Here is a 24,510-nt window from a genome sequence, read left to right on the forward strand (position 1 = left end):
TTAACCTACCTAAGTCAATAAAAACGTAATCAACTACACCCTCCAATATTGCCCTGATGAAAAATGCCAGAAGTTTTATGATCCTGTAAAATTCCACTTAGCATTTTAAAAAGTGCTTTTAGTTAAAATTCAGCAGAAAGACAAAAGCTCATATGCATTTTAAAGTGTTCAGTGACCAATAGGTATATACTTACCTAACAGTGACAAGACAAACTGTTATAAATAGCAGATGATTCAGAACATCTGAATTTTCCCAATGCATTTAGTGAGATAGGGTACATTTCTGCAGATCTGATTTTCTTCAGAAAAGATTCCTTGGTGAGAAGTCCCTAGACCCATTTAGAAAATGTCAGGAAACAAAACATGCTGTCAAAGCAATAGTGTGTCCATTATATAAGCCATCTAAGTCTCAGGATAGCTCTTCAGACCAGGGCCTGTATGTATGGAAGGCAAGATAGAGGAAGAGACAAGTCAGATAAAACTGAAGGAAGTTTAAGTGATGTGGGATCCATTTCTTTAATAGCTTTTCTGACCTCAGTTTCATGGTTCAGCATTTCTGACAAATAAGGTGGGAGAAGAGAAACTCAAGTTTCTATGGGATGAACACAGCTAAGTTTGGGTCTCCAGTGAGGGACAAAAAAAGGCATAAATTGTGGTGAACTATCCTTCCAAATGGCTCTACTTCACTCAATACCAAATGGTATCAAGGAGCTACCACACTTGATTTTCTTGTACTCAGAAAGAGAGAGCTACTCCGAAATCAATCAGTTCTTTTCCCTATTAGTAACAGCAGCACTTTTCAATAAGTATTTTACCATACTGGGCTTTTTAACCATTTCAAGGCCTGTTACAGATAAAAATGCATAAGGCCGTGGAGAAAACACAGGTTTCCAAGCATGTAGAGATCTGAGTGCCTCATATCAAGGGATAAAACATGATCAACCTTATTAAACCAACCAATCAAGTTTATTTATAGAAGTCTGTACATTTGTAATGAACTCTGCTAGGACACCAGTGAAACAAAAACAAATAAACCCATCCCTCCCCAATGAGCGGGAGGTGTCACTCACCTTTACATGCACTTAAAAAAAAAAGCAAAAATAAGATTACACCTTCATACACAATTAGTTCTGTAGCTATTCAAGAAAGGGACTCCCTTGATGCATTATTCTCAACACAGAGAGTGGTTTGCATACAGTGACTCCATGGCTATTGCCTCTGTTAGAAAGTATTTCAGCAGAAACCATTGCAACTTCCAGAAAATGGCAAGTGATAGCTGGTAACTGGGGATGCTCAGGACATAGCCACCTTACAAGGTCTGCACACTAAATTCACTGTGCGCACCTCTCTTTTTAATTTGATAAACTCCATTAATCAAGATGGGAAAACAAAGCAAATGTACTATTTACAACACTATGAGGATCTCATCAGTGTTTTTATTACAAAGCCTATATCTTAGTTTGTAATTCAGTTGTATAAATTTACTCTGGGTGAAACAGCAGATCAAGTGAAAGCATGTAAAAAAGAATTTATGAGTTAAGAAGCTTCTCTGCAATCATTTTACCGCATAATAGTTGTTAGTAATTTTTGTAGGCAATTCAAGTTTTGCATTGCACAATTTTGCAGTTATACTTTTGTAAAGCCTCAGACATTTTGATATTTGGGAAACTGTCTACTGCAAATAAAGTTTTTTTTATTACACATCTGTAACATCATTGTAGTTGCTGCAAAACCAAAATGATACCAAACGCATATCTATACAGTGGATCATGATGTCTCCTATGAAGCTACAACAGCAGGTTCCATAAATCCACTTTTTAAAAAATGTCAAAAGGACATATGTAAATGAGAGCCCACAACAGCTCCAGAGAAGTTGCAACAGACAGACAATCAAGGAAAGAGTCTATGATTACATATTTACACAATAGTCCACAAAGAAATTCCAAAGCTAGGGACTATCTAGTAAATAAGCTATTAAAAAGTCCACAATTTGTTTACACAGCAAATAAGAGCTGCTTCAGAGGTGGAATTTTTTTTATACACTGTTCATTATATCAATTTTCACACAATTACATGACATGTCTTTAAAACTACTGTTAAAAAAATTAACAAAAGGAAATGAAAATAAGAGCTAGATTAAAGTTTCATTAAGGATCCAACAAGTAAATCAGACTCAGGTTTAGATATAACCACCATGTGGGGCTCTTAGACAAATAATAATGCTAGGACACTCCAGGAAGTGTCAGGACTTTTCTTCCTTCAAGCCCCAAATTAGGAAACCATCCCTATTTGTTCAGCACCTAACTTCATGCTTCGGTGCTTAACTCAATCAGGGCCCCTGAACTGTCAGACCTCTAATGCTTTTTTAATTTAGTTCTTAGTTCAGTATATTCAGCTGTATTGTTTGGAAAAGCTCTTTGTTAAATGTCACTTATATTTACACTTGGATTTTTACACCTGAGTGATTATCAAGCAGTCATCTTGTTTCTAGTCAAACATTCCATAAAGCCATACAATCCTTATGCCTGTGTTTTACTGCACCTGTACCAGTCATATATAGAAAATATTCCACCACTGCCCTCGTACATTTTCAGTACAGTTTCTACTTTGTCCTTCCCCTTCCACACAACATGAACTGATTTTTTTAAAGCCAAGTTTAGAATTGCTCACAAAGCAAAAACAACAAACAAGTTGAAGCCCAGTAAAGACGAGGTGACATGAGAAATATGGGACGCTGGATGATTAGTTGGATTTGTAGAAGAAATATAGGAGTCCACCTAATGAGTGCCCAGGGGCATCCCAGAAGGAGCTACTTCATTCAGTTAGCGCAGGAGACTCAAGATGCACTACAGATCTACAGAGCACGAGTCTCACGGAAGAGCTGTGTGTGGGGCTCTCCACAAGCATGTGTGACTAAAAAGGGGAATGTGAAGTTACACAGCTATATCAGCCAGGCCTGTTTAGTAAGAAGAATCACATTTAATGAGTTTCTTTCTTGCAATTTCAGATGCGCAAGTACAGCTGGTAGAAATTCAAAACAGCCGTAAAGAAACGTGACAGACGGATACAAATAGTACTGCAGCTTAAAAAATGATAAAAAACACCTGAAAAAAAGTCACGCAACCCTCCCCCCCAAAAAATTTACACTTTGAACCTAAGCCAGTTTTTGAAGATTCCTTTCTCCAGAACTAGGAGGAGGAAGAAGAGGAGGAAGAAAGTGCAGATGACCTTCAAGCCACAAAGGTCTTGTGCCAACGTTTACTCGCCATGCCTGTGGTGGTATGTAATGAGAGATCACCAAGTGCCGACGCTGCCACCACCAAAGAGATCCCTACAGAAATCCCAACTTGAGGCTAATACTGAACACTTAGAGTAGACCAACGAGCTGCATCAACAATAAAAACAAAAAATAAAAAAAACAAACTAAAAGAAGTGGGAGAATCCCAAATAGCACAGATCCACATTTGTGAAGGGGCAGGAGGATAGGGCGAGAAGGGAGGTCTATACAGTAAATAGTCAAATGATTTATGTTACAGATGACTGGCAGTTTTAAAGAGTCTCTTCCCAGCTCCATTGCTGCTCCAACCCAGAAGGGAAACAGAAAAGGGAGGAAGAAGAGAAGTTGGGACATCATCATGGAGCATGCAGGATCAGAAGCAGCGGAGTGGGTATGCTCAAATAAGCCCCCGCCTTTTCTTGTAGTCCTCCAGGTTCAGTGATCGCCGAGGGGCGCCATCTTTTGCTGGTGGAGCTTTAGAGGTTATGGCCAGCGTCTTAGACTCTGTTTGGGGGAATAACAGAAAGTCAGCGCTAGAATACATGAAAGTGGAAATTCTTTTGGTTGGTGGTAACTGTAGGAGAGAATAGATTCCAGCCTTCCTTACCACAAAATAAACTAAGCTTCTGTGTGATAACTTCATCTTGGAAGTATGCTTAGCTTCTCTGCTAAAAACATTAATTGAAATACTAGTACATTGAACTAAGGGCATTTCCAATCACTTGTTTTTAATTTCAAGACGAGTACATTCAGTTTTGACTTTGTACCTCAAACTTGCTCTCTTCCATTTCCAGAAGAAACTACTCTGAAATTACTAACGTTGCTGTTGCACATGCTGCATTGCAGTGTTCTGACAACGAAGGGCATTTGTTACATGAGCATAGCAAATGCACAGGACAGACCTCACAAAGGGATGAAACCAGTCAAGTTTTCTATGCAATATTTTTTTTACTTCCATAATAAAAGGAAGTTTGGTTGGTTTGGGTTTTTTTGCATTAACTAGTGCAGCCTCCCTCTCTCTGACCTCTCCAACTCCCATCTGATTCTCCCTCAATCCATCCGACACACTGATGTCAAAATGCAGCTTCAAGAAGAATCTATCTGCTCTGAGAACATCCAGTCACACTTAAATACCTACACTGGTTCTCTCTCGGCAGAAAAATTTGATGCATTTTGGAAAATCCCAACTTGTCATCCACTCTTACTTTAGATTTAATCTCTGTGCACTGGCATACACTGCCCCATCTATCTTTCAGGTCCTCTTTCTGGATTTGCCTCCCTTCCTCACTTCATTCCTCCCACGCCCTTCACTCCCACTACCCCCTTTTGTGTCCTTCAACTCTGGTCTTTCTACCTTCTTCCACACCACCCCGTATGCCTAGAAGGCCCTTCTTGACCTGTTCTGCCAGGACTTATCCTTCATTTCCCTCCTGAAACTACTACTTCGGAACAGAGGAATTGCCATGTCGTATCAGCCCCAGGGTCCTCTTCCAAGAGGCCTGTTCGCTCTAGTCCTCCCAGCAACTTGATGCAAGTTAATCTTCATTAGGCACATTAGGTTACATACCCACCAACTCCCTACATTTATAAAGTTGTCTGTTTAGATTGCAAGCTCTTTGGGACAGGGGCCTTGTCTTCCTATGTGTCTTAAGCCCAGTGCTGGCACTGCATAAACAAAAAACACCATCATAAAGACTACGTAGAGAGGTTTTTGAGCTGGACTGCCGCAAGTTCACTGCTACAATTTACACCTTTTCTCCTCACCTCATTAGGCTACTGTCCTGGTGCCCCAAGACTTTTACTAGCAACATTGATCTCAAAGCAACATCACACACATTCCTGGGGTACAGCACCTTCTCTTAAAGGTACTTGCCAGAACTACAGTACAAAGCCTGCAAGTCCCATTCCCAAGTCTGCTGGTGGTCCAGATAGCAGTCGACTCCCAACTAGACTGGCAGCCTCACATACTTCTGTAATCTAGCAAAACTGGAAAAAATCACCTTCCTGCACCTACATAAGAAACACCCACCTGAGCTGGGTACCTGGAGATCAATCTTCACATCAAAGTCATGCACTTTGAACAGGTCTTCTGAGAGATCACTAGCTGATTTAGAGTTCATGTCTTTGTCCTTCCCCTGACCCTGAAATTTAAACAAAGTTTCAGAAATAACAGCAGCACAAATCAAACAAGGTAGACTCAAAGCCAGAGGTGAGAAAGTTTTATTAGCCACCAACATGTTCAGTCTGGCCCTTCTGTTGTAACAGAGGCTACAATTTACCTTAAGGATGAGCTTAATTGTAAAAAGGTAGTGAAAAATAGATAAAATATCACAATAGCCTGTAACAAACCTAGATAAGAGGTCCAAAACAGAGACAGATGGATTTATTCGAAACAAAGGCCTGCTGATAGAATTCAAGGACTGTGTTAAGATCATTAGTAAACAAGAAAAGTATGGGACTGAAAATCAATGAACCAAAATTGGTATGTTGAAAATATAATTGGTGAACAAAATAATGACGGTTTAGGTATTGCACCACCACTCCCTTTTGGGGTCTTAAAAGAAAAAGACCTTGAGGAAAAACAATTGAAGGACAAATGTGGATGCTGGCTAAAAGAGTGGAGAACAGGAAAGAGTGAGCTTCACCATCAGGGTTGCCACTCCCGGACCTTGAGATGGGCCGCATAATTCTTAGGCCTTCATCATCCTAATCCTGCAAATATATCCTGACCAGAGTGGGAGGGTGGAGGAGAGGGGGCAACCCAAAATCACATCACCATCTCCACCTGCCCCAGCTGCATGCCAACCACCACCTGGTATGTGACACTGTCTCCCTTGCCCCCTTGTGTCTCCTTTTCCTCCCCCACTTTATTTCTTCTCTTTTCTATCCCTCTCCTTTTTCCTTCTGTCTAATAAAAGTCTGGTTTAGCTGGCCAAGACTGTATTTTGCAACACTGCTGTAACCAAAAGGCAAATAAAAGCAGCTTAACTAACTTCTCTTCTTTCTTCTAAAAGGTCAGTTATTAGCATCTTTAATACCATGCAACAGACTGCCAGTTGGAGGGAGTGGAGGTGTTTCCTTTTGAAAATGTTGTTCAGCAAAAGGGCACAAGGAAAGTTGTTAAAATGAAAACCTTACTTAATGCTTTAAAAATTTCAAATGCTTTCTTTTTTTCTGTATTTTTAATAAAAGGTTAAAAGTCGTTTAATGGTGTTTGCACCTTGGTACTAAGCAGACACTTAGGTCTCTGTACACCAAACCTCAAACCGTGTTTAACACTGTTTAATACTGGACAGTAACAGGGTCATGTTAACACCTTTAAGTCTTTGGGCCCATATATTTCATCTATTAATACAACACTTCTCTATACCCATGACTGACACAGGTCAAGGTATGCCTCTTCTACAATACACACATTTCTAGATTGACCATAGGGACTGTCTTTGTACAACACAATGGGCTCCTGGTCCATGACTGGGGCTCCAAGGCACTATGATCATACAAATAATAAATAGGAATACCTTAAAATTAAACTGCAGGATTCTAAATAAAAAGTGAAAGAACACTGCAGGGGAAGGATGCAGTACTTGCCTTGCCCATGTCTTTTGGAGCATCCGGTAATGCACCAGATCCATATTTTGCATTTAGTTGGGCGAGGATAGCAGCTTGGACAGCAGGATCCCTGGACTGTGAGCAAAAGAGAAAGTGAGGAACTGTATCTCCTTAGTAAAACCCATGTGAGATCTGCGCTTTGATGTGAAAACTCAGAATACCCAGATTCAGAGAGTTTAAGGCCAGAATAGACCATTAGATCACTGCCTATGTATCACACAGATACCACTGTATTGAGACCAATAATTTGTGTTTGGTGAAAGCATAACTTCCAGGAAAGCACCCAGTCTTGATTTGAAGACACCAAGAGAGGGAAAATCTACCACATCCCCTTGTGGTTTATTCCAATGGTAAATGACCCTCACTGCTTAAAAGAAAAAGTGCCTAATTTCATATTTGAATTTTTCTGGCTTCAGCTTCCAGCTACTGGGTCTTCTTATGCCTGTCTCCTGTACATTAAAGAGCCCTTTAGTATGGGGTATTTTCTCCCCAAAAAGGTACTTGTAATCAAGTCAAACTTATCAAAAAGGATTGAGAGGTAAGTCTCTTACTGTAATGCATCTTCTCCAATCTTCCAATAATTTTTGTGCCTCTTCTCTGCACTCTCACCAACTTTTCAACCTCTTTTTTAAAGGGTGGACTCCCGAACTATATGCAGTATTTCAATGTGGTATAGAGAGTAAACCACCTCCCTACACCTATTACCATTTATACAAGGAGCACATTATGGTGCAATATTATGGCAAAAAAAGGACAAAAGTCACGTTGAGTTGCTTGTTCACACTATGACCCCTAAATCCTTTTCAGAGTCACTGCTTTGCAGTCCACAGTGTCCTATGTCTCCCCCGTTCCCGATGTTTTAGGAAACTATGCACTCAACTGACTGTTTTAAGCATTAAAACATATTACGTTCCACAGTGGGACTTACAGCTCCACCAACATAGAGCAGGTTGCTGTCCCAAAGCTGTCCTATAAGAATTCACTAATGAGTTCCAAAGCACTATCATCTCTCCCCCCCTCCATGCACATGCCCAGATCACTAAATCTGGAATACACTTTGTTATGAATAATGGGCTAACACCTTTTCCTTGTACCGATCCTGGTCCAAGTATGTATCACCATTATACATGGACAACTGTTCCCAATATTCCTTCCTGACTATGCCACTACAGTATATTTATTCTTTTCCTTTCTATTCCGCACAGGGACAGTCTGTGCTGCTCCCTAACATCCTCCATTTGCCTTGGACTGATCTCAGTGTAATACTTACATTGGAGACTATCGTGGGCTTGCACTGCCGCCTAGTAAAGGGGTCCATTTGCTGGTTTTTCATATTGTGACTTTCAGCCTGCAAAAGAGGCAATGAACCGTCTTACATAACCAATTACTTTCACCTGTCTTGCCTTTGCCAACCCCCCCACAGACACTGTAGCCATCTGCAGCAACATGGTCAGAAAGAGGACAAGCACCACCAATAACTTCTACTAGAGATTAGTTCATATCCACAAATTTTACACTCAAATCACTCAACTCCCTGAAAGACAAAGTGGAGAGAACACATGCATACCTCTCAGGGATGTTGTGAGGCTTACTTAGTGTTTGTTATAATACTTAAGTCTCTTGAATGAAAAGCACTATAAAGCAGAGTAGAATTTCCCTCCATTATCTTCTTAAAGAGTCTGATTTCTGGCTCCTGACTCATCCAACACCCAACATGCTGATATTACAAACACCATGGAAACCTCTTGAGAATGGGGCTGGTCATGGGATGGGCAAGCACTTCCTTCATAATGCCATTTTGCAAAGTTCTTTTTATAAAAAAAGAACATCTTGTAGGATAAAATAAAATGTGGTAAACCTCACCACATACTTAGCTACCCACCACTCCCTTGCAAATTCTTTTGTTTCTTGTAGCCCAAGTATTGCTGCAACATTCCTTACCACTAGAGCCTTCTCGGACTCCACAATGTTCCATTCTCGATTTCTCTGGTTGATGTAACTGCAAAAAAGAAAGGGAGGGTAGGGGAGAGGAGAGGAGAGAAGACAGAGTACAGTAACACTGTTATTTAGTGCACGCTACCCAAATGCAGGAAATCATAGAAACACAGGACTGGAAGGGACCTCCATAGGTCATCTAGTCGTGTACCCCTTCACAGAGGCAGGATTAAGTATTAATCTAGACCACCCCTGATCGGTGTTTGTCTAACTTGTTCTTAAAAATCTCCAATGACAGATTCCACAGCCTCCCTAGGTAATTTGTTCCAGTACTTAACTGCCCAGAGAGTTAGGAAGTTTTTCCTAATGTCTAACCTAAATCTCTCGTTGCAATTTAAAATGGTTACTTCTTGTCCTGTCCTCCGTGCATGAGAAGAAAAATCCCCTCCTTTTTATAACCACCTTTTACATACTTGAAGACTTTTATGTCCCCCCTCAGTCTTTTCTTCCCCAGATTAAACAAACCCAGTGTTTTCAGTCTTTCTTCATAGGTCATGTTTTCTAGACATTTCATCATTTTTATTGCTCTCCTCTACACTTTCTCCAATTTGTCCAAATCTTCCCCAAGGTGTGGTGCACAGAACTGGACAATGTACTCCACCTGAGGCCTTATTTATTAGTGCTGAGCAGAGTGGAAGAATTACTTCTAGTGTCCTACTCCCGCTAATACATCTCAGAACAATGTTCTCTTTTTACAATACTATTACACTGTTGACTTGTACTTAGTTTGTGATCCACTATAAGCCCCAAATCATTTTCTGCAGTACTCCTTCCTACACAGTCATGTCCCATTTTTTTTTCTTTCTAAGTGTAGTGCTTTGTCCTTATTGAATGTCATCCTATTTGTTTCAGACCATTTCTCCAATTTGTCAAGATCATTTTGAATTCTAATCATGTCCTCCAAAGCACTTGTAACCCTTTCCAGCTTTGTATCATCCACAGGCTTTATAAGTATACTCTCTATGTCATTATCCAAATTATTTATTATGTTACTGAACAGAACTGGACCCAGGACAGATCCCTACAACATGACCTTCCAGCTTGACTGGTAATTACTCCGAGTACAGTTTTCCAATTACTTGTGCACCCGATAGTAGATGTGTCTAGGCTATACTTCCCTAGTTCGCTTATGAGGTGATCTGAGATGGTATCAAGAGCCTTACTGAAGTCAAGATATATCACATCTGCTGCTTCCCCCTATCCACAAGGCTTCTTACCCTGTCCAAGTAAGGTATTAGGTTGGTTTGACATGATTTGTTCTTGACAAATCCAAACTGGCTGCTTCTTATCACCTTACCTTCTAGGCACTAACAAGCAGATTGTTTGATTATTTGCTCTATTATCTTTCCAGATACTGAAGTTAAGCTGACTGGTCTATAATTCCCTGGGTTATCCTTTTTTCCCCTTTTTATAGATGGGCAAATATAGTACCTTTTTCTAGTCCTCTGGGATCTCTCCCATCCTCCAAAAGTTCTCAGAGATCTCTTCAGCCAGTTTAAGTATTCTAGGACGTATTTAGTCAGGTCCTGCTGACTTGAAGACATGTAACTTGTCTAAGGGCTTGTCTGCATTTGCAACTGCACCACTGTAGCAATTAATGAAGTCACTACCTAAGCCAACAGGAGAGCTCCTCCCATCAGCACAAGTATTCCACCTAACCAAAAGGCGGTAGTTATGTTGATGGAAAAAGGCCTCCCATCGACATAGCACGGTCTACACTGGGTGGGTAGGGAGGGGGTTAGGTTGGTATGTCACTCAGGGATGTGGATTTCCCACACCCCTGTGCAATGCAGTTATACGGACATAAGTTTGTAGTGTAGGCCAGTACTGAGTAATTCTTGTTCTTTCCCTATTTTAGCCTCAGATCCTACCCTATTTACACAGATATTCACTATATTAGGTGCCCAATCGCTGCGAACCTTTTTGGTGAAAACAAACAAGGCATTTAACACTTTGGCTATTTTCAGTTATTGTCCTTCCCTCCTCACTGAATAACGGGCCTACTTGGTTCTTCATCATCCTCTTGCTTCTAATGTATTTGTAAAACGTTTTCATGGTACCCTTGACGTCCCTAACTAGTTTAATCTCATTTTATGCCGTGGCCTTTCTAATTTTTTCCTATATGCTTGTGATTATTTTATAGTCATTTTATTTAAGTGACTGCTCTCACTGGCTATCATTTTTTGGCATACAGCTCTTTATTTGAGGTGGTTAGGAAGAAAGGTTTCATTTTTGACAACAGGAAACTGATTCTGGTACATATGATCAGATGGAGAAAAACAGCAAAGGATATGTAATATAATTAGCAATCAAGGAATTCAGTTCATAATGTATACAGGAAAGACGAGCCAGAACTTGCAAGTAGCTCTAAGTGTTATTTTATTGGTTTCTCTTCCTCTTTTGCATTTTTACTGATGTGATTTGCGGGAACAATTACCAACTTAAGGTACCTACCTGATTGCAGAAATGTTTTTTGTCCGCTGGCGGTCCAGGGCCTCTGCTCTCTCTTCCAGTTCATTAAGCTGATCTTGAATCTGTTTTGCCTTGTCCTGATCCCCCAAATCCTCTGCCATAGCCTTCAACCAAACGATAATTTGTTAGGCATAATTCTCCACCACAGAACCAGACATTAAGGATATACCTAGAGTCATCTAGCCTGTTCTACTTCAATTGTGTTCTTACTTCTACTGATAATATAAGAGAAGCTAATTTTTCATTCCTGTATAGAAAGCTGCTATAGCTTTGATTAGAACTTATCTTTCCTATGACTAGTAGAGGAAAAGACTGATTATTACTGCAATTATGAATTTTAGTTTAGTTAATGCAATAGGAGTTTAAACCAGCCTCCTCATTCAATGAGATATACAATACAACCATAATCTTTTATGCCACCTGGTGGCAGTGATCAGAAATCTTTTCAGAAAGCCAAAACTCATAAGCTTCTCTCTCACCAACAGAGAGAGTACATGGTGCTTTGGTTATCACTAGCTTCCAGATAAGCTTTGATTCTTCAAATCAAAAGAGCTTTGCACTAAGTAGGCAAGTACCATCTCTTACCTTCTCCTTTAGTAGCTGAGTTTTCTTCATGGCATAGTTGGGAGGAGCTTTCCGGAACCTCTCTTTCTCTTTCACAATCTTTCACAGGAAGCAGAACAGAAGAGAGGTTATAACAATATGTTCATTTTATAAAACCTGGACCTACAAGTGACAGACCAACTGGTCCCATTAAACATAAGATAATATTTACTGCCACAGAACTTCTTTTTCAAGCTGTACCTGATCTCTCCATTCATTACTCTATCAAAATAGAAACCAACAAGTTACAACCTTTTAGTCTATATAGGCCTATAGCAGACTGACACCAAAAATTACACTTAATAATTACTAAGCTAATAAAGAGCTGATGACTTGATAAAAGGCAACGTTAGTGTGATCCCAATAACTACTTTGGGGTCTCTATTATGTTACTCTGCTCAGAGACGGGGGAACAAAAAGAAGGAACTCTCTACAAGACTGCAGGACAAGTCTGAGATGGGAAGCAGAACACATAGAGGATATAATAAAGTATGAGTGGGCACTAAAGAACAGGCCCAATTAGACCCCAAACTATTCTTGCCATCTCTTTCAGTTACTCCACTTAATCCATTTTGTAACTTGTGCCTTTCCCTCTCACCCCCACCACAATGAAACCAAGAACATTTTACTTTGCAAGTGGTAGAGCTCTGCTCTTGTGAGTTCCTCCTCCCCCTGAGCATTGCCCTAGTGTCACTCAAGGAGACCTGAGTTACAGGGCCACATCTCAAAGTACAGTCAATTCGTTTACCTCCTCAATGTCTTGGTCATTAAATTTGTAGTTGAGGGCTTCTTTGATGGACACTTCCTTCTTGTTTATCTCATCTAATGTAGGCAGCTGCATCCCAGCAGAGAACATCTAGATACAAAAAGCAGAAGGAATCAAGATCATTCTCCACTCAGCAGAATATCCCTGGCAGAGAGCTGCTGCAAAGAGAAAAAATTCTGGCAAACTCACCGCTTCCTTCCACTTCATGAACTCACTTTCAGTAAATTCCTGATTTGAGACAAACTCCAAACGAAACACACGCTGGTCACTGCCATGCCTACAACAAGAAGAAGAAAAAAAAGTTATCAGGAAAACCCATATGCCAACCAATACAGCAACATGCCCATCAGCTGGATACAGGGCAATGACTCGCATATACAAACAAAGACAAAGGTTCAATGCACTCTAGTCAATTGAGGGATAATTAAAGCTGCTCATTTGTTCCCTAAGTGTCGACTTCCATCCCAACATTCGCTGGGCTATTTAAAAAACACAGGAGCAGGAAGCTGAGAGGAGGAGAAGCCAGGTAGGCTGCAGTAGGTGGCGGTTTCTCTCTCAGGCACCAGGAGAAAAGCGCAACCTGATTCTCAGACTTGGGTTTGTGGACTTTGTTTGGGAGCTCTGAAGCAGGGCCCAGGTGAACTGTTTGTTGTAATGATTCCTGTCCTGAAACCTTCTTAAGAGGGCATTTGGTCAATGTGTGTTGGTTTCTCCCTATGCTGAGCTGGTTAAGTGACTACCTGGGCCACAAATGGTGCATGGAGGGACTGGCCATAACTACTTAGTAGCCAGTTTCTAAGGAGCATGAAGCTGACAATTTCCAGGCATCTCACCCATCTTATGGTGGCACTAGCTCCAGCCAAAAACACGAGAACATCCATCTCTCCCCCAAACCTTGACAGCATCTGGCACTACTCACTAATAAATAGGATTCTCCTCCACTATCTTAATTCTGAAATGTGACATTCGATACTACTAAATTATACTGTCCTTAATGATCAGGGAAGGAATCAAACTCCATTCAGTTTCTAAACAGCATCAGAAGTTATAACCACCAGCCAGTCAGCATTCTATTCTTCTGAGCATCTCACGTGGCTCGGATTGCCAGGCAACCCCTACTGGCTGAGAAAGTTAGTTGCCCTGGTGAAACATCCCCGTAAAGCAAGGATTTCTCTCCTTAAACAAGGCAGCAAAGTCTATTAACAACCATTAGAACTGTGAATGATTAATAAACTCTCTGAAAGAGTCTTAGACTTTATTAAGTTATTGCAGACCTGCACTAATATGCATTCTCCAAACATTTGGGAGAATTAAGAAAGCAGATGTCTCATTTCCTCACCTCACCAGCATGTTGTAAAGATCAATACATTGTCATGTGATACCATACCACAATCTTTAATGGGGTCCATATAGGTACCAGAGAGAGAGAGATTTGATGTAATGTCCACCCATCCACCATCTGCTGTTTAAGCAGCACTGCGTGCCTGTCCCTAGTCTGCCTCTGCCATAGGAAGATTCATCGTCTCCACATGAGGCAATGGAGAAATGTGAGCGAGAAAAAATTCAGAGGCTGACATAGCACAGTAGGAATATACAGAGAGCTACTCTGGCAGTCCCCAGCTGAGTTTCTCAGACCACAAGGGAAGAGAGGAGGCCCACTGTGAGCTATTTACCACCTCCCTATTTAAAGGAGAAGAATGTTCTAACAAGCATGTTGCGATGGCAGAACCGCTCTGCTTTATGGCTCTCATCTCCATACCACACAGTAAGCATTACATCCCGTAAGAGGGGCAACGCACTGATATAATTACTATGTCACCTTACCGTAACTGTAGTCCTTTGTTTGTCCTGGTACCCCCAAGCTGGTAAACCTTTGCCGTTTCTACAACACCAGTTATTTCAGCAACCTAGACCATAAAAACAGATTGTGAGGACTAAGTTCATGCCATTTTCTGAATACTCCCCATACTTCAAAGTCCTCTCCAATAGAGAGGAAGATTAGTCTGATTAATAATTCTAACTAGAAATCATCATCTAGAGCAAAGAAAGTTACAATGAAAAGGAATTCTCCCTGTTATGTTAGGGGGTATTGTACAAGTTGCTTCCTATTACGTATTTTCTCCACCTTCAGTGGTAGGTTACTTGAAATAAACTAGCTGGCAGTTTATGAAGCAAGCTGAAATAGGTATGGAGTTTACATGGTCTCAATTCTTCCCTAGTAGCATGATGGGTATACTCCGAAATATCCTGTTATATTTTCCATTAGCCATGATGGTTCTCAGTAAAATAGCTGTACCTGGTATAGGGAGGAAATAAAATACGCCTTCAGCACTGCCCCATGTATTAAGCACAATCACTTTGAAGCACCAGTTTTTGATTGGAGCTTCAGAGGATGCTGCCATATTCTATTATGTAGTCACGGTGATGAACAGCAATGAAATGGTTCAATTATCTCCCCAAGGGTATTCGAATGAATCAGATTTTATTTTACACAATAGCACAAAAATAAAAGTGGATCTAAATTGTTTCTCATCAATACAGAAAGCCAGTTTGACAGCACTGACTTGTCTTCACTGTAGAGCACAGCTGGTGTTAAATCCTTTACTAATGTCCTCAAACTTGATACCAGTTTTGGAGCAGCAAAGAAAGACACTGTTTCCCCAATTACCCTCTCTTCTGAAGAGCACAGGCATAGTGGAAATGTCTGGTAAAGTAGTGTATTCTTTCTGATTTCTCAACAGACGAAGCAATAAGAATTTACGGGCGTGACCACAAATGACAGGAAGCAAGGATCATACTGGTCTGTACTTGGTCACAGCAATAACTCAAACACTAATTTTCAAACCGAGTAAAGAGAAGCAGAGCAGCAGCAATTAGGGTCGGAAGACTAAGTTGTGTTTTCAATATTGTTTTAGCATGGCACCAATTTATCGCATTGATTTAGAAATTGGTAAGCTGGAGCTCCCTCTTTGGCCACCTTGCTCCTCTCATACAAGCCTCCTCCACTATTCTAATAGCAGGAGGCTCCTTCATTACATAACGAATACATGAAGGATACTTGTAACCAGCCAAACAACAGTAGCTGTGAATATTGCTGTACCACCAAATGGGAATCAAATCCCTAGAAGACAAACTCACCCGATAGACAGGTTTACTGTTGTGGTTCCCAATGCCGATGCGCACAAAGCAGCCAGTGACTGTCTTGGCAAAGAAGGGCATATGACACCAACGCTCCAGCTTATGCCGCGATAACCGTACCCGATTCAGTTCTTCGGGTAAGGAGACTGGCTGGGATTTGGGAGGAATTTCTTCTTTTCTGGTTTGAAAAAGGCAAGAATTTATATCTATTAACACCAACTAAAGGGGCTTTAGAAAGGTGTGGACCAGCAAATATTAACCAATGAGAACATCTGTAAGGGGATTCAATTTGTCAGGGTCGAAGGGAGTAGCTTATGTGAATTTAGTGCTCATGAAAGGTGCCCATGAAAAGCTCTGGAGACCAAAGCCCTCTCTATACATAGGACTGGTACAGAATGGTTAGCAGTTTCCCTTACACTTCACCTATGGGCCATGTTCTTCAGGGTGCGAGTACTTTAGTCGCCAGACCAATTGAATCCTGGCCCAAGGTCACCAAACCACAAATCAATAGTAGGAAATTTCAGGCACTACAAACATGGGCACAATTTGAACAGTGACGTAGGATCTTTTCCCATCTTTACTAGGCTCCTCAACTAGTCCACTTATATTCAACATTTTTTACAATGCAAGTGTGTAGCTTCAATTTTTCAACACAACTGGGGCAATTTCAAACATTACCCAACTGGCTTAGACCTCAAGGTTCAAGTGCAAACTCTAGTGCCAACAAGCAAGAATTACCTCACCTTCCTATCACTGAAGACAACAGCAAAGAACACACTTGGGCCACAGGAGAGCGTTAAATCCTAGCTGCTGATCCAGTGGTGGGAAGCTGGACTATAAGAGGGAATGCAAATAAATCCCAAATCTAGCTGTATGTAGAATCCCATAAATGACATTGCCAAGAGGCAGAGCCACTTCTGGTGCACCAAGTTTGCCCCCACTTAATCCCCTAAACCAAAACATGGTCAAGTATCAGACAGGTATTTTTTGTTAAGTTCTGTTAATTTTCTCTCACTCACACACTCACACACACCCCAACAGTTTTCCGTAACCTGTATTCAGTACTTACTCTTCCTCCTCATCAGATGAGGATGATCTGGATGTCCGATCACTCTTCTCACTAGACTTATCATCCTCTTCTTCCTCTTCATCATCTGAGTATACTTCACTAGTTTTTAATGGCTGTTTTTTTGCAAGCAACTCAGCTGAAAAAGGAAAAATTGAACCTTTATTTTTGCTGAAAGCTTCTCCTTGCACATGGAACTCCCCAGTTGCAAAAGACAGGATAGCTAGATAATTATGTGCACACAAGTTGGAAAACAGCTGCCTAGCATGTAGGGATGTAAAAGGTTAAATATTTAAAATTTAAACGTTTTAAACAGCCGATTACCATTTAAACGGGGGAGGGGAGCAGCAGCTGAGCTGGCTCCCTGCCAGTGAGAGCTGTGGGGAAGTGCAGAGCCCAGTGCAGGGGTAGCCACAGCTGGGCTCGGTTCCCCATAAGGTGAGGAGGCAAGCCGCAGCTGGGCTCGGCTACCCCGCGCTGGGGGGAGGACGGGAGAGCCACAGCTGGACTTGGCTCCCCACAAGCAACGGGAAGGTGTGGAGCACAGTGTGGGGGGCAAGCTGCAGCTGGGCTCCCCTGCCCCCCCCCAGCATTTAACCGCTTAAAATGTTCTATTTTTAGAGTGTTTAAAAATCTGTTTAAACTAATTTTTACATCCCTAATAGCGTGCAATTATACTTACGTCACCGTAGGTGTACTATTCTGAAACAGACAAACAGGAGTAAGCAGAAGTTTCCTAAATCTCAGCTGAGGTCATTTGAAACACCCTTCCCACTAGCTGGAGAACAGCAACGTGATAAGGAAACAGGATTCACACATATATACTTGAGCTTATCACTACCTTGCCAGACTATCTGCTCATGACAGCAGCTTTTGCAAGAAAAGGCACAGACCCCTAAGATATTAGACTTTTTTAACCATTCTAGCCAAGGACCAAGGAAGGCCAGAAGATAGTGTTGTACCTGTAGCCTGCAACAAGAAGTCTGGGGCATGTGATGTGAAGAACAAAATATGTTCTGTTTACGTGTACAGAAACAGGTAGCCACAGACAAAACATTACTAAGAAATGAACAGAGTCTGGGTGGTTTAGGAGGTCAGTAATGGAATCTTTCACCTTTAGCTGGCCAGTTCAATCATATCTCAAGGAACAAAATGTTGCCATGTGATCACTATTCAACGGACTGTGTGAAATTAGTTGTATTTTCAGTCCACTCTTCAGTGAGCTCCCTTGTCCACTCTCATCTCACAAGCCATCACTGCCACCTTTGTTGGCAATTTCAGACAACAAACCAAGGAAAGAGTGAACACGGAAACAGAAAATCTAGGAGTGAACAAAGGTCAAGGTTGGAGCACATTAGTGGAGGAGTGTGGGTGGGGAAGCTTGATTGAGGACTGTGGGCTAAATTTATATGAACTGTATTGAAGATTTTTTTTCAGTTGAAAGCCACACCCTTCCAGAGATATTGCAGTGTTTAGAATCACTTCAGTAGGCCATTAAAGAACAAAATGTACTGGCTCTTAAATGGTGGAAGCAGAACTCTAGGAAGAAGCAGATTTAGGCAAATTCTGCCCACATCAGAAATTGTGGGTAAACAGGGAGAAAATGGAGAGTGAGAAGGCCACCATTTGTTTCAGAAACCAAATCAACCCACTTAACCGAGTTTTTTGAATCAGTATACAGACTAGTGCTCAAGCATCATCTGCTATAGCCATGTTACATGTTTAGGTAACACACTCCAAATTACCTTTCTGCAGGTTGGCAACACATTTTTACACTCACCTGTTCTATTCTTCCTTTTCTCTCTCTCTGCTTTCAGTTCCTCCATGGCCTGAGATTTCTTGTCCAGTTTCTCATCCCGCTTTGACCGTCGCTCTTTGTTGTGTGACATCACCTAAAAGGCGTGCATAGAGAATACCTCACTACCTAGCCCAGCTCAGAGACTGAAATGAGGAACAAAATTAAAAGTTCTCTATTCTAGAATCAGAGCTGATTGAAATTTTTCATTCAAAACATGAGATTTTTGGGGTTTTTTTTGGTTTTTTGGGGGGTTTTTTGTTTTTTTTTTGGGGGGGGGGGGGAGGAGAGGAGATTTAATAAAACTTTTTGCCAAAACTGAAGATTTTGATATCTGAAATCTCAACGTTTCATTTTTTTGTTTCTCCCCTGCTTTTTCTTCATTTTTTCCTTCCTTATTTCTCTCTACCACTGAGTGTTGCCTACAGTTTGTTTTCACTTTTTTCACTAAATTTCATAACTTCTTCAACTTTGGAAGAGATACAGAGTGGCAAAAGCAAAAATGAAACTAACTTTGCCACTAACTGAGTGTGAGAGAAGTTTTGAAAAGGAAAAACAGGAGATTCAAGGTAAATAATCCTGGACATCACTTTATTGCACTCAGTGGCAAAAGGGAAAGAGGAAAAAAGAGGGCAATGGGAAAAGTTTTATATTTTTCAAAAAAATATTTCAGAGAGAACTTCAAAAAACAAATTGTTGTTCCATTTCAAACTCTGCAAGATGGAAATAATTTCAAGATGTCATTTTTCATAAGTGTTTTTCCATTTTGAGCACCTCTATCTACAACAGGTAGTGTGGTATGAAAGATTCTATCAGCATAAATCCTGAAAGATTTTGCAGGATTTTGTTGGACGAGCATAGAGAAAACCTTGCTATCACACCATGAGCTGGGTGGTCTGTTTATGATGTGTGTTACAGGAACCACTATAGTACAAAAGATTTAGGATTTAAGAGTTACTGTTTTTCCCCCTCTTGGTACCATGGGCCCAAACACAGCACAGACATCAAGACCAAAAACCAACTAAAAATTTTAGATGCATCTGGAAGTTTCCTAAAGCAGCTCTACTATCATCACTTTAAAGTCTGATCTCAGAACTTTCCAACAGAACACAAGTAGAAAGCTCAGACTCTTCCCTTTCAATGTGGTATAAAGTTCCCATTTCTAGCCTTCCTGGGTTATGAGAAAGCAGACTTTAAAATCTGTCATTGGTGGAAGACCGCATATTGCATGACCTGCGCCTCAGACCAGTGACATTTCTTTGCAAGGGCAAAAGACCAAAAAAATTCATTTCTCTGGCAGACTGTTTTTTGAAAAAAGTGGCAGCTGTTTGAAGTTGTTCAAATATTTGGAATTTTAAAAGGTAGCCCCTAGGAAAGATGGAATAGTTGGCAGAATGCATGTGAGCCAGTTAAAGATGCAGAAAAATGTATCAAATGGCTCTGACATTTATCACATAAGTAGACACACACAAGATGTTCCCAGGTAGGTGATAAGACTATCTAGACAAAGTGGGTTCTGTTCTTTATATTTGTTAGAAGAGTAAAATTGTGTAAGTTAAATTTCACACAAAAAGCTATATTGAAAGAGTATTCAGGTTGCAAGGTAATGCACTTAAACGGTAAGAAATGCCAAAGTATTCATGCATAATTAACTCTTACCCTTGTGGATGTGACTTATAGTCTTTCATGACATGAACACATTCCTGCATTGCCCTACCTCTGGCCCTCCTAGAACATTGCCATATGCACTTGGACGTGTAACGAGAAACTCATCTCAATAGACTCATCAGAATATTGAGAGGTCGTTCTTCAGAGAGAACTCTTGTATAGAAGTCTGAATATATTCACAATGTACATTTAAGACCTTATAACTTGACAATCTATAAACAGATTTTCACCAGACTATGGAAATTCTGAAGGTTGAAAATGTGCTGATGTCCCTATCACCTTTTAGGTTTCTGCTCTTCATCATAGAGGCACTAAGGAGCTATTTAAAACATTTTTTTTAAAACATCTTTGTGCTCAAAAATGGTTGAACTGTTTTTGGTCAAACTCCCCTAAAATATTCACTTCCAGCAATAGATCAAATGTGGGAAGTTTCAGCTTGAAAGGTAAAAGTTTGACAAAGATATAAGCAACAACAACAAAAAACTCTTTATAATGAAAACAGTTAAGCAACTTTATTATAGTAACACAACTAATACAGCTATAATTTTTTCTTCAATGCATATGTTTTGTGAAGAGTTGCCTGTACATCCCTCAATTAAAAAAAAAAAGTTTGGTAGCTTTTTTCTTTAAGTGATCTGAAAAACCTCAAGATTGCATTCAGCACAGAAATGAGCTGACTTTAACTGGCCCCAGCCAGGTTGCTGGAAGGGGTTTGGAGAGTGGCAAGGAGGAAGGTGATTCCTCTGTGGGATAAGGGGAGAATTTGCTGTGTTTCTTACCTGGCACTCCTGGATCTGTGTAAGCTTTTTCTTCTCTTGCTCTTCCTCTTGCTTTTTCTTTTTCTCTTTCTTTTCTTTCTTTTTTGCTGTTTTTAGTTTCTTCTTAATTTCAAATCTGGGCATAAACAAGCAGGGGTGAAGAAAGTAGATGAAAGGGCTGAAATCAATTTCAGGTAGCATGACTCAGAGGCAAGGACAGTATCAGATTAAAAGAGCATTATGGATTAAAAACTGAGATGGAAAGGAAGTGTAAAAAGATAAACTGAGTTCTATATCACTGAAATAGTGCATGAAGTTAAAGAAAATAGATAAATGCTTAGAATCTCACAGGTGAGCCACAGTTTTGGCATGAGCAAAGTACAGCAAGAACCAGTAGTTGATGTCTGACAGTAATCTAGAACGGAGACATACGCTCTTTGGAAAGGTACACGTGATACCTGGGAGAACAGACATATTAACTTGCAAATTTTATTATTTGGTATACTGCAGAAGAGTGCCTAAATGTAATCAAGTTCTTTAGATTTCAGCCTAAAAGCCTCTGAAATTTCTTTGCAGCACCCATACAAACCTCAGTGTTCAACTCCACAGCTACAGACCTTTCGAAAAGAACCAGAAAAAGCATGCATCTAGTATCATAAGCAACAAGAACAAAGTAATCCATAATTGCATTTCAAACTTGGTCCCAGTGCTATCACACACATCTTGCATGTTATAAAACATACCAGAGAACAAAGATGTGGCTTGACATTATAAAATACAATTAGGGTTTCCATTTAAACACCAGCCACTTGAGAGGCGGCAAACACAGAATGGGAAGGAGTGCTGGAGGAGAGTGACTGAGCCCACAGCAGAGAAAAGCAGCACATTTGATGCTTGCTTGTACAAACTCAACACTGACCCATATAGTGTTGTTTATGTAAATGGGCCTTATGGGTTTGAACATAATCCACAGAAACAGTGTTAATTTTACTTTTTTCTAAAGAAGAGAAGAGTCTAGATTTTTCTGGTTAGAGAACACCATCTTCACTCTAAGAGCCCAATCCTATGCTTGAACACGAGTAACTTTACACAGATCAGTAGTTCCATTGGAACACCTAACCCCCAAGAAGAATGTTGACAAACCGCATCCCATGTCCTTGATCGGAGATCTTTTCAGCAGTACTCGTCCAGGTCGCGTGTGCAGAGTTCCCGCCTCGTGGTGCCATTGGTGCATCTTCTGTTCCTTCTCTACCATAGAGTCCCATGCTAGAACTCAGCAGTAGAGGTGAGGAAGGTGGGTAGTGGAGCACCCACAGGGACACACATCCCAAAGAACATCAGTTCCTGCATTAGGTGAGTAACCCTTTTTTTCAAATGATGTCCCTGTGGGTGCGCCACTTTAGATGACTATAAAGCAGTGCCCCAAGTTTGGTGGAGGAACTTCAGTGTTGGTTATTTTGGACAGATGAGAGTATAGTTAGACCTACTGCAGCATCTCTAGTAGATGCATGATCAATTACATAATGCCTTGTGAAAGTACACACTGAGGCCCATGTTGCTGTCTTACACATGTCCAGGATAGGAACATTGTTCAGGAACCTTATGGAAGTGGATATTGCTCTCATTGAGTGAGCTCTAGTTCCGGAGGGAATTTGTAAATTTTTCTGTTTATAATATAGCTGGATATATCCTCTTATCCATTTGGATAGCCTTTGGCTAGACATGGCTTTGCTTTTCGTGCATTCTGCCACTGACATGAAAAGCTTATCTGATCTTCTAAATGCTTTTGTTCTCTCTAGGTAAAATGCTACCGCCATCTGATGTCCAGAACGTGGAGTGTTGCTTTCTGTGCATTAGTATGTGGTTTTGGGTAAAATGTAGGTAAATGAATAGGTTGGTTAATATGGAAGTCTGACACTATTTTTGGTAAGAATTTTGAGTGAAGTCTAAGAGTGATCTGATCTTTATGAAATATCGTGTATGGTGGATGGGCCATGAGTGCGCTATTCTCCCCTACGCGTCAGGCTGATGTGATGGCTACTAGGAATGCTACTTTCATAGACATATGGAGAAGTGAGCATGTTGATAAGGGTTAGAATGGTGTCCTAGTAATGGCCCTTAGTCAAAAACCAAAACCAGTCTGCATAAAGAGTATTTCCAGTCATGCGTGCCTCCACAACACCAATTAACCTAAACCTAGTACTATCTCCCCTGCATTGCATGGTTGTGCAGATGCACTCCCCATCATCAACACCACTTTGTTTAGACTGTGTCTGTTTGGTCTGACTAGTATTAGGTCTGCAATGGCCTTGAATCTGTGCATTGGTAATGATGTCCTGGCTGTTATTGAGTTCAAGTCTGCTCCTATGAACTCCAACTGCTGTTTTGGGTTCAAAGTGGACTTTCGTTGTTTATCTTGAGTCCTAGCTCTTGAAACTGCATTATGGTTTGGCCAGTAGCTTGTCTGGCCAGAATCTGACTGGGTGCCTTTATGGTCTAGATATGGGAAGATTGTGATTCTCTGTCTCCTCAGATGTGCCACAAATATAGCAAGCACTTTGGAGAAGATCCTTGGTGCTGTAGAGAAGCCAAATACATATATACACATTATATTGGTAATGGTTGCTAGACACAATAAATCTTAGGAAACATTTGTGTGCGGGGTGGATAGTGATATGGAAATAAGCATCCTGAAGGTCCAGGGCTGAGAACCAGTCCCCTCTCTGCAGTGCCGGTATTACAGTGGACAGTGTGATCATCTTGAATTTTTGTTGCTTCATGAATTTGTTTAATGCACTCAGATCTAGTATCCCCCATTCTTTTTCTGTACCACACAATACTGGGAATAGAACCCCATCTGTGCTGCAAAGGTATATGCTCTATTGCCCCTAGTTGTAGGAGATGATCTATTTCCTGATAGAGTATTTCATGTGAGATGAAACCCTGAAGAGGGACGGGGAAGAGTTACAGGTAGGAGGGATGGATGTGAATGGGATAATGTATTCCGATTAATGATTTCTAAGACCTATTTGTCTGTAGTGATTGCTGATCAATTGTGGTGGAATTTTCGGAGGCAGAATTCAAAATTTCTTGTCAATGATGCTGGCAGTTTGCTGAGTGGGGTTCTCAGACCCTCAACCAAATTCTCAAAACTGCTGTTTGGATGATGTTGTTTGAGAAGTTGAAGGTGTTTGCTGCAGCTGTCTGAGTCTCTGTGTTCTTTGTTTCCCTCTTTGTGCTTCATATTGTCTGTACTGTGAATGAAAAGGGTTATCTACAGGTATATGGTTGAAATCTATGCTCTTTCCTCTTTGTTCCAGGTGTATATATGCCTAGAGTTCAAAGCGTTGCCCTGGAATC

General features: G+C 40.7%; 1 protein-coding gene across 2 annotated transcripts in view; it reads right to left on the minus strand.

The window, feature by feature from the left end:
- Positions 1-940: 940 nt before the first annotated feature.
- RTF1 (RTF1 homolog, Paf1/RNA polymerase II complex component) overlaps positions 941-24,510 on the minus strand; it is a 43,745-nt gene continuing 20,175 nt past the window's right edge. The window contains exons 5-19 of one of the 2 annotated variants that reach the window (XM_067557954.1): positions 21,172-21,286; positions 18,710-18,821; positions 16,933-17,068; positions 15,864-16,041; positions 14,550-14,632; positions 12,915-13,002; positions 12,708-12,815; positions 12,161-12,181; positions 11,942-12,019; positions 11,339-11,460; positions 8,831-8,888; positions 8,160-8,237; positions 6,869-6,964; positions 5,307-5,418; positions 941-3,781 (exon numbers count right to left, since the gene is read on the minus strand). In XM_067557954.1, the coding sequence (XP_067414055.1) occupies positions 3,675-3,781; positions 5,307-5,418; positions 6,869-6,964; positions 8,160-8,237; positions 8,831-8,888; positions 11,339-11,460; positions 11,942-12,019; positions 12,161-12,181; positions 12,708-12,815; positions 12,915-13,002; positions 14,550-14,632; positions 15,864-16,041; positions 16,933-17,068; positions 18,710-18,821; positions 21,172-21,286 (1,492 nt within the window). In that variant the 3' untranslated portion in view covers positions 941-3,674. The remainder of the gene's footprint in view (positions 3,782-5,306; positions 5,419-6,868; positions 6,965-8,159; positions 8,238-8,830; positions 8,889-11,338; positions 11,461-11,941; positions 12,020-12,160; positions 12,182-12,707; positions 12,816-12,914; positions 13,003-14,549; positions 14,633-15,863; positions 16,042-16,932; positions 17,069-18,709; positions 18,822-21,171; positions 21,287-24,510) is intronic. The other variant, XM_067557955.1, reaches the window with a different exon arrangement.

This window comes from Emydura macquarii, unplaced genomic scaffold, assembly GCF_026122565.2.
Source record: "Emydura macquarii macquarii isolate MOO-44397 ecotype Brisbane River unplaced genomic scaffold, CSIRO-AGI_Emac_v2 contig_1876, whole genome shotgun sequence".
NCBI lineage: Eukaryota > Metazoa > Chordata > Testudines > Chelidae > Emydura > Emydura macquarii.